General features: G+C 40.3%; 1 protein-coding gene across 1 annotated transcript; it reads right to left on the reverse strand.

Moving 5' to 3' along the window:
• Window positions 1-7,831: 7,831 nt before the first annotated feature.
• LOC105020661 (homeobox protein HMX1) lies at window positions 7,832-10,419 on the reverse strand. Its single transcript, XM_010887858.3, has 2 exons — window positions 9,675-10,419; window positions 7,832-8,929 (listed from the first exon to the last, which is right to left on the reverse strand). Exons 1-2 carry the CDS (start codon window positions 9,976-9,978, stop codon window positions 8,322-8,324), a joined length of 912 nt encoding a protein of 303 aa, XP_010886160.1. The 5' UTR covers window positions 9,979-10,419; the 3' UTR covers window positions 7,832-8,321.
• Between the last annotated feature and the right edge of the window lie 321 nt (window positions 10,420-10,740).

Genomic DNA, 10,740 nt, shown 5'->3' on the forward strand with positions numbered 1-10,740 from the left:
ATGTTGCCACATGGCTACAGAATGTCCTCATTGTTTTTGACATAATGTTTTTGGAATCAAGGATGGTATTCTTGAGTAATGGCTTCCTTCTCCCTTCCCTTGAAATATAAGTAAGATTTGTGGAGTAACGGGTATATTGTTGACACATACACACTTTGCCATATAGGCCTTTGCTTGGGCCAACAAACATTAGACCAATGGAAATCTGTCCATTGTTCTAACTGCTGTGTTTGTGTTTGTGAGACGCAGAGTGGGTGAATGGATGATCTCAACATGTGTGGTTCCTGAAGCATGAAGTGTGATGGTGTGGGTGTGCTTTGCTGGTGACACTATGGGATTTATTTAGAATTCAACACACACTCAACCAGCATGCAGCTATATGCCATGTCATGTGGATTTTAGTGGGACTATCATTTGTTTTTCAGTAAGACCATGACCCAAAACACACCTTCAGGCTGTGTAAAGGCTATTTGACCAATAGGGAGAGTGATGGTGCTGCATTAAATGACCTGGCCTCCACCATCACTCGACCTCAACCCAATGGAGCTGGTTTGGGATAAGTTGGACCACAAAGTGAAGGAAAAGCAGCAAAGAAGTTCTCAGCATATGTGGGAGATCCTTCAAGACCATTGGAAAAGCATTCCAGATGACTACCTCATGAAGCTGGTTGACAGAATGCCAAGAGTGTGCAAAGGCAAAGGGTGGTTACTTTTAAGAATCTCAAATGTAAATGTATCTAAATTTGTTAAACCCTTTGTTTATTTACTACATGATTACATATGTGTTATTGCATAGTTTTGATGTCTTCACTATTATTCTTCAATGCCAAAAATAGTAATAAATACCCTTGAATTAGTAGGTGTGTCCAAACTTTTAACTGTAACTGTGAGTGTAGCAAGATAATTCAAAGTTTTCAAACAATCGATGTTGTAAGACCAATTGGACAACTCTACAATCGTTTTTCAAACTTTGTCAACTTACTTTGAACTGGATTCATCTAAATATTATACAGTTTGGCACAAAACAAGGCGGTTTTTTAAAGTTACTTGTGATTCATTGAAAATGTAGCCTTGTGCCCAGGACAGGAAGCTGGGATGACCTTTGACTTTATTTTCTCTTCGAGGCCTCATTTCATAGATAGTGTCACTGTAATCCCTTAGCCCCCATTCAATTTACAGAGGCACTGTGTCACTCCAGGCCACTAAAGTCAACTAAATTAATGGATCAATAAGCCATCTGAAAGCCTGTGGGGAGAACAGAGATTCCCCAAGTCGCTATCAGGTTACTAGTCATAATGAATGGGGTGTTGTTTATGTTGTAAAGTGCAGTGTCATTGAGTCCTTTGAACATGCCCCCCTTCTTCAGACCTACACATGCCACTAGGGCAAAAAAAATTTACTGCCACCTAAAATATGTTACTGTATGTTTAGACTCATGTGGTTTTGTTCACTTGCTAAAAACTTGAGCTCACAGTGTTTTTGTTCTACACTGACTGATAGGAAGAGATGTACCTTTTGAGCAGGCCCACGATGTGTGCTGATTGACAGTATATCAGTTCTGATGCTCTTATAAACATGACAAGCACAAAGAGCCCTAATTGCTACTAGTTGTTTCATCAATGTCACTATACCCAAAGGCTAATCTGAGCACTGCTAATTAGAGGTAATTATAGATGCCATACTAGAATTCAAATAGAGGGCTTTATGGAAAAACTAGCTTGAAAGGAGTGCGGTCATTACTGAAGTGTGAAAAAATATCACTTTATTAGGGTAATTGAGCATATGTGCCCTTAAAACACACACTGTCTGTTAAGAGCAAGGCAGTTGATAAGGGTTGACATGACATCTTTGATTCAAGTTGTCACCTCTGGCTAATACAAAGATGGTTTTACGTTAAAAATGATTTCATATGACAACACTGGGTCAGAACCTCTGAGATGGAAATTGTGATCAATGTGTTGATTTCTGGGGAATCAAGAAATAAATAGACCCGGGCACGCAAGCCCAGATGCAGCTCCCCACATGCAACTCCACACACACAGCTCCACACATTTACACACACACACCCACACACACGCACACACACATGCATACTGACACACATATTGTCCAGTGTTTTAGATCAGTTTTGGATGTTGTCTTTAAATCAAAGTGGGCTTACTCTTAAGTAATAATAATTAAGTAATAATTAAGTAATTCTTGCTTCCTATGGCCAGAGTTTCCATACAGCCAGAGATTGAAGTGATTGGTATATTGTTGCCATATAAACACTGTCTTGGGCATCAAATTTGTCATTAGCCTCTTAGAAGATACCCTTTCTAATCAGTCTCCTATTTGGAGGCGCACTCAAAAGCACACACACGCAAACAGTCAAATATGTACACACATCAAGTTGCCCTGTTTTAGATCACTATAGTTTTTTAGGCTAGCCTAGCATCCATCGGCCACTAAGTGTTTTTTACGTGATTCAAACTGACTTCTCCAATCTACAAAGCAATATGGGCCCATTGTAATGATGTTAACAAATACGGGCAAAACATTCGGACGTGGCATCGGGTCTCGGTTTAAGTCGTAACAGTAAAGCATTTGCATTTTAGTGGCATGAGAAAGGCTCACGCCACAGCGGTTCAACGCGACCGCATGATCACATGCAATTCGAGATCAATGATCTCAAACAATGTAGCGAAAAACTAGACATTTTAACAGGGAATCAGAAACATGTGCTATGCGGGGTACTGATGGTGAGATTTGAAGGAAGTGCTGACAGTTCTGCTGCCTTCAGCCGTTGCGCTGCCCAGAATAACTCCAAATCAAACTCACAGGGCCATTTCTGGATATAGAACCCCTCCTTTGTAAGCCATGGCTGGCAGGAAGTCAATAGAATGTATTAAACTACCTATAATGTTCCACCATCGATAGCGCTTAATGTGTGCCGGTGGTATTTTGGCACTGGCGTCTTTTGATCATGTTGAGATTAATGGGTTTTTCGCCGCCTCTGACTGACAAACCTACGGATTGCAGCCCAGCTCAAGCGGACCAGGCAGCCAGGGGGGGTCATCTGAACCGTGTGGTTTGGGCGTAGAGTGCTTGGGTACAGGCTGAGAACGCTGCGTTCGCAACCGTCGGACACTCGGAGTCAGGAAGTCTGGCGACTCTACACCCCCCCCCACCCCCCATCCAATACACAACACCCCGAAGATACACTCCCGTACACACACCTGCAGACACACAGATGCTCAGACACACTCACACACATAGCGTTCCTTTAACCACACCCCAAACGTTGGGATTTTTTCGTAAATAGGGACCTTATTAATATGTTTGTGCACAAAGTGTGCACTTTCTTTGAACAATGCAAACGCTTTCAAACAATGCAAACCTTTCAAAGCTAGAACATTTACTTTTATATTAGCAGAATGACACCGTCTCCTGCAGCCTGTTAGAGAGTCTACAATCCAATAGACGAATTGGCTCCAACTGGACCAAAAGGAGCTATGACCGATAGTGGATTCTGTTTGAATGAGGAGCTCAAGGTGGATGAGTCTAAGGAAGACGTTTTAATAGTGACTTTATTAAAAATAAAAATAAAATAAAGCAGGAATTTTGCACAAAAATAAATCTGATTTGAGTGCAGACTAATTGGTTGAGTGAACAGGTTAACAGTGGCAGGCCTTGGAGCGGTTGTGACGCGGGAGAAAGCAGCACGTGAGACTCTGCCACTGAAGAGGGAAGTGACCCGGAAACGCTGTGAAAGTGCAGTCAACATGGCCCTTTAGAAAAACCTCTCCACAAGCAGCTATTTTCCTTCTCTATGCAAATACACATGATGCACAATCTCAATTTTTTCGTCTTTTTTCTTTAAATGTTTTTTGTCGGTCTATCACACCCACACGCGCAAGCATATTACACGCAAACCCACACAAACCCACAGGCAAGCAAGCAGAGATAACACAGACCATCGTAAAAGCGCCAACACACAGAAGTGGAAAACCCACAAGGTAAAGTTAGAATTTCGAATAGTGAAACCAAATCAGTAATTCTACTCTCCAATCCTGCACTTTAATGCAACCCTCTATCTTTAAGTGAAATTATTTTACTTCATAGATACACCATTTTGCTCCTCACAATGCACGCTGAAACACCAAATTAACAATTGAAGTAGAGCATAACTTCAATATAATGCACTGAACACTGTCGTTACCTATTCACATTCCGCGAAATCTAAAATATTTGCAAACGACCTGTTTATTTGAAAACAACTTATCGCCCGTGAGAAATCATGATTAAGGTGCACAGAATTAATTCTGGTTTGCTTGGATAAATTCTGGTCATGCTTATCATGCATTTATTTAAACACAAACTGCAAACAGGTGTCCCATGTTTAGATAAAGTGGATCCAACTGATAATTGGAGATGTGGGGTGATACGTAGTATCCACAGTCAATATGTAATCAATCTCAGAGATATTACAACATTTTATTGCATATTATCATCTTCGTGATATATAAGTCAACAGCTTTACAATCTGTCATCTGAAATGCGTGTAGATAATTAAATGAAATAGTTTTTAAAAGAAAGATCTGAAATGAACATAGAACTGTAAAGGTAAGGCCATATAAATTAAACTCTAATACAGAGAGAGAAAGATATGTCAACAATTCAACAAGTAAAGCAAGAAATAGCTAGAAAATAGTACTTGGAACAACAGGAAGCAAGCAAAAACTAATGGTGATAATAAAGATAGGCAAAATAAAATGAACCAATAGTACAACATAAACATATACATTCATTAAAATATAATTACTGTACAAAATAAAATGGATCCAAGTCCAATAATGCATGCATAGATCATACTTTGGTTTGGTGTATATTCATTTATGAAACAGCTGTGAAAAGAGTAACAATGATAATAATCATAATAACTATTATGATTATATTATTAATAATATAAATGTTAAAATAATGTATAGGCCATATTGACAGTTTGGGATCCCCTTGGACCTTTTCCTTACTTCCACTCAATATCATTTCTAGTCATTGTGAAGAGCTAAAAGTGGCAGATGCGTGCTGTGCATAGTCAAGGAAGCAAACATCACCAGTTAAAGCCAGCACACTGAACTGAACAGGCTCATTATTATGTACACTGAAGAAAGTTGGCATATTCAGTGGTACTGAATTTGTTTTAACATCCTTGAAAACGAAAAAGCAACCTTACTACCACGTGTCAGGTGGTGCTCTAATTCCAAACTTTTTTTTTTTGAGTTGCATGGATGTCGACTGGGTAGCGCATTCCAGAAAAGGATACATCCCTAAAAGTCATCCGTCTGCATCGAAAAGGCTAAAATATTTACCAGCGTTTGAGAAATAAATGTAAGGCGCACTGTTTCCTGTATACATAACAGGGAATGGCATTGGTAGCAAACATCCGCCCAATATGTTGCTATCTTTGTAAATAGTTGGTAATTGAACATTTTTCCCGACATCTGAAAAGTGGTCGACTGGAACTGGTCCTTCGATGTCGTTAGATAACTGTCGCTTCAACTTATTCCGGCGATTCTGGAACCAAATTTTCACTTGAGTCTCTGTAAGTTGTAAAGAATTCGCCAGACATGCACGTTCTGCACTGCTTAGGTACCTTTTCATGTCAAAAGTAGATTCCAACTGAAAAATCTGCCTCTTTGAGAATATAGTGCGGGTTTTCTTCTTTGCCATTGCTTTGGGTTTCGAGTTGCCTTTATGTTGTTCAGACACATCGTCGCAGCTGCTCGCGCTCTCCGTCCTTGAACAAGTGTCAATCATCTTCGTCCCATCGACGTCCTCCCTGCAGACTGAACGCGCACTGTCCTCATTGCTGGTGCTGTTTATTTGTGCTGTGAAATGAAGCGATAAAACTTGTTTAGAAGTGGTGACAGCAACGCATATATCATCACATATCATCTGTGATACACTTTAAGTGAAATATATCAAATGAGAGAATACAGATTTTTTTTTTCTTAGCCTAGATATTTTTGTCCAATTCCTCTGCTATTGTAGTGGACCATGCAAATAAAATAACAAATATCAATTTAGGTCTCACCTTTCTGGTCGGATGTATAATCTGAATCATGCCTTTGAACCTCATAGTTTTCATACCGGTGCGCAAAATTATTTTTACAACCTGCAACGCTCTGCACTTTTGAGTCGTATCTATCCAAGTTGCTGTTATTTTGCTTCAGATTGAGAATATTGTCAATAGTGAATTTCAACGAAGCAGTCCTACAGGGAATAGCCCCCGTGTTCATATTCCCCGACATTTACAGCCTTCCTTGTGTTCTGAATGGTGAATTGAGTTCCCCAAAACATCGAAGCCTCCAGATACTCCAAGCACCATTGCTCCGCGATTGCAACTACACCCTGGCGTAGGGTAATGTTATTCAATGAACCGGAAGACTGTGGTTTCGACGCTTTTGATTGGTGAGATTGTGTTGGCAGCGTGACGCCAAATATTAGACGAGGGCGGGAAGCATCCTTAGACCAGATCGGGGTTGACCTGGTAGATTGTTTCCTCGTGTTTTCTGGGTAATATTCGCAAAATTGCCTAAATAGCGCCCAAACAGTTGTTTGCTGTTTGGCATTGCTTTTCAGCCCATACAAAGAGCCTAATATATTCCACTCTATATAGGCATTTTACCCATAAGTGATGTCACATCCAGAACTGATTTAACATATTTGGGTCTTTTTGGTCCCATTCATCTAAACGTTAATGGGGTACTGATATAATCTCTCCCACTGATAAATGATGATTAACTTACTTATTGTATTTTTAGTGTAAGCTCCACGTTAGAAATCTATAGGGAGATTGAGGTTGTAGATATTATGTCAGGGTATAAGGCCTTGTGTATTCACTGCATATTATATTAAATCTCCTAGTTTCCTTTTACTGTTTTTCATTTACACAATTCCAACTTGACTGGCTATTTCTGTCTGATGAGTAGGCTAGTTCAAATTTAATTTAAGAGTTATGGGCCTACTTATATACATGAATACGTATCCGTTTCCCTGTGCCTCTACATAACCTTTTGAACCTTAACAAAAGCACAGATACGCTATTTTAAATGTAAACGTTTTTCAGTCGTCTGGTCTTTTATTGTCCACATCTTCTCAAAATTGGCGTACAATGTCGAAAGACACTTGCTATAAATTAGTTAATCAAACTTAATTGGTTGTGCACTTTCCTAAAAGCGGATTTCAAAGTTCTTACACAAATTACAATCGTAACAAAAATCTAGAAAAACAGTTTTGAAACAATCTGGGAATATACATTGTCTTAAAGGCAGAATTGCTGATGCACCTCCAGCAGGCTATTCCGGATTGTCTGATCTGATGGCAGGCTCACCAAAAATGTTATTCAGACGTTTAGAACAACTAATAGGCCATGCCGTGGTTCTGAGTGAGGTCATAAAAACATTTGATGCATGTATTCGGGCCCAGAAGTGCTTTTTTAATATCTATAAAGCAACTTCAATGTCAGTTGAAAAACATAGTTAAGTAATGCAGAAATTATGTGTTTTCCTTCTTTTTCCATGAAACATTTTTTGTGGTCTACCAAATCAGCCCTATATGTTCAGGTGCAGCATACGCAGTAGGTGCAGCTTTGCAAAAAGGTAAATGCGTAATTTTGGATAATGCACGGGTTGGATGAGACTTTCTGTTTATTCACGGCTGTGGTAGGACAATGCCCCTAGTGAGACAGCGCCTTCCGGAGACTGGCTATTAACATAATAAAATATTGTGCTAATTATGAAAACACAAAGAAGGCCTTTTCGTTAAAACAGTAATAAAGAAACATAGTATGGACTCAATTTTATTTACATTGATCGGACAACTCATGTACAAAATGTCATACGAAACCCACTTTCAATAAGAAATAATACAGTCCCTGTATCCCCATGCTACGCTCATAAAAATGTCTACAGGTGCCAAGTTTTGCCATTTAAAAGAAAACAAACACATTAGATACTGGTAGAATATTTGACAATAGTTTATTCATCAAAATATTTATATAAATCGAATAGTGTGTGCTTATGTTAAAATCCCTACATTTAGTAAGTGGTCTAGCTTGAGGGATTCATTTATTACATTTTTGTACACTAATCAAGAAAGTACTTGGCAATTGCAACTCGCAATTAAAATAAAGAGTTTGAAGCCTCTAGGCTTCAAAAGTGTTGTTGCCTTATGTGGCTTTAATATTAATGATTTGCTATAGTCACCATCAGCAATAAAATCTTAAAGGGAAATATACCTTGTCCAATACGCAAATTGACAGTTCAGTATAACAGACGGTCACACAATTCCTGTCATTTGTGATCTTATGAAAGCTATGGGGTGAGTGAACTGGGAGAGGGGATGATTAACAGTACTCGTGAAGCCCACTAAAGGCGGGGACACCTGTGCCAGGTTGCCGCTCAGTGTCCCAGGTGCTGCACTCTCGTGGTAAAGAATCGGAACCCTGACAATCCTTTGGGTGGAATAGGAGATGCTAGTGGCTTCCATATCGGCAGCTAGCTGCCTCTTCCACTTGTTCCTTCGGTTCTGGAACCAAATTTTTACCTGCGTTTCGGTTAGTTGTAAAGAAGCGGCCAGTCCCGCCCGCTCAGTGCTGCTCAGATAACGTTTTATGTCGAAGGTGGACTCCAGTTGAAAAACTTGACTCCGACTGAACACCGTACGAGTCTTCTTCTTGCGAGCGCCTTTCGAATCAGGTGTCTCACCGTCGTCTCGCGCGAAACAAAGAGACCCTGTTTCGTCATCTTTGTCATCTGTCAGACTGCCCTCTGCCCTCTCGTCGGGTTCGTTGTCTTCCACCCGCTCCGGTAGAGCGGGAGAATCCCGGTCGCTGGTTGGTAGGGAGTATCCGGTGTCATCAGAGTTTCTGGAGTGGCACTGCGGACCTGAAATGAATGAGAAGTGTCGAGACGCCTTTGGTAAACTGTTTCTGCTACATATTACTCACAGGCCAATACGGATCAATAAGTAGGCGACCTTTTCTCTCTCAAGCGTGATATCAACTCTCATTCTACCAATCATAAGTCTAAGCGATCGCTGTATTTGATGGTAGACAACAGGCAGCCATTCTGTAGCTACATCGCACTGAACAAATAGGAAATAAGCTTACATGGAAACTTGTAATAAAACACCGTAAGTATAACCTTTTCCAACTGCATGATAAGCAAGATAATCCTTCTTGACGAGTTAGAGTCGTTAGTGTTACGTATTGATACGGTGCACTACCCATGTAAAGAGGAACTGCTTGGAGACGTTTTACGCACCGGGTAGAAGAGAATAAGTCTTGTTATTATGGCTTGTTGTGGGCTATGCATGAAAAACAATGCAGCACAATGTTTTATTTTTATTGCCACGTCACGATGTACAGTGTATTGTAATTGAAAAATACATATTTTATTGTCTATAACTGAACGCAGCAACCTCCAAACATTGTCAATCTCTTTACGTTGTTTTCGTCGTCAAGATCTAAGGAAACACGTAGGCTATCCTCGCATGCTCCTCTTTGAGCGGATCAGCCTAAGAAGAGTTTAAGCTATTAGTTAATAAACGTACTACGTTTGGGCGTGGTTATAGGCTATTTTGCTTCCGTACAGGCAAACATAAGCGGCAATTAACAAAAGTGACACTTACTGTGTAAATCGCCCCAAGCTTTGTTGGGCGATGTCCCACACCAGTCCGAAATGCAACCGGCTTCAGCGAGGCGTTGGGCGTTTAATCTAAAGTACGACACTTGACGCTCCACTTGGCTGCAGCGACTCTCAATGACAGCGACTTGGTTGTATGACAGACCCGTTTCCTTACAGCCCCCCTCATCTTCAGTCTTAGACCGCCTGTCTGTAGTCCTGGTTGTAGAACGAAGTAAATTCTCAATGGAAAATGATGAGCTTCTTGACGCTGGATCATTACGTTGGGTTTCGGGTACCTTATCAAGCATGTTTATGGTCGTTTTTAAACCACCTAGTCTCAGATAAATCTTTCACTTTTAAATATTTACGTCCAATGTTCAGACATTACTGGGTGCCTTTTTTCTTTCGCTCAGTTACGCCTTGTGTTTCTCTCGAAGTCCGTCGAGCTATCCATCAGAGCTCGAGACAGCGCGAGACCGTGAGAGAATTCGTAGATATATGGCTCAGTATCTCAGCCTACTGTACATTCCACGGCGCGAGATCCACGCGCAGCACATAAATTGCGTCTTTCTTGCGATTGGACAGTAGGGCAGCGGGCAAGATTAGTCAAAGAGGAATACTCGCATTGAGTTCCTTTCTACGCTGGGTGATAGTCTGTTGCCTCGAGGGGTTGGAGGGACCCTGTTTCTCAGATGCTTTATTTAGGTCAATTAGAAAGCAAATCGAAGCAGAGACGACTGTGTCCCCCAGCTAGGATATACGGTGGAAGAGATGGCTTCTTGGAGAATGACACAGTACCTCCTATTGGCTACTTTTGTATTTGCACGCACTTTATTGTGCCTCATGAAATGATTATTCAACTGTTAGGAGAATGGGCACCTGCAGTTGACATAATAGCAGTAGGTTTGCATTTCACAATTATATTCTGTTATAGGCTGTAACTTACTTGGTTTTTATAAAATTAAACTCATTTTCTAAAAGGGATTAGAACGTATAGGGATATGATTTCGAAATGTTACGAAATAACGCATTATCTGTCATTAATAATAACAATTAATAATACTTATTTA

This window comes from Esox lucius, chromosome 24 (assembly GCF_011004845.1).
Source record: "Esox lucius isolate fEsoLuc1 chromosome 24, fEsoLuc1.pri, whole genome shotgun sequence".
NCBI lineage: Eukaryota > Metazoa > Chordata > Actinopteri > Esociformes > Esocidae > Esox > Esox lucius.

Coding starts and splice junctions, on each gene's coding strand:
- LOC105020661 (XM_010887858.3), bottom strand. CDS start 9,978: ATGCTTGATAAGGTACCCGAAACCCAACGTAATGATCCAGCGTCAAGA. Junction 8,930..9,674: donor AGCTTGGGGCGATTTACACA/GTAAGTGTCACT, acceptor CATTCATTTCAG/GTCCGCAGTGCCACTCCAGA.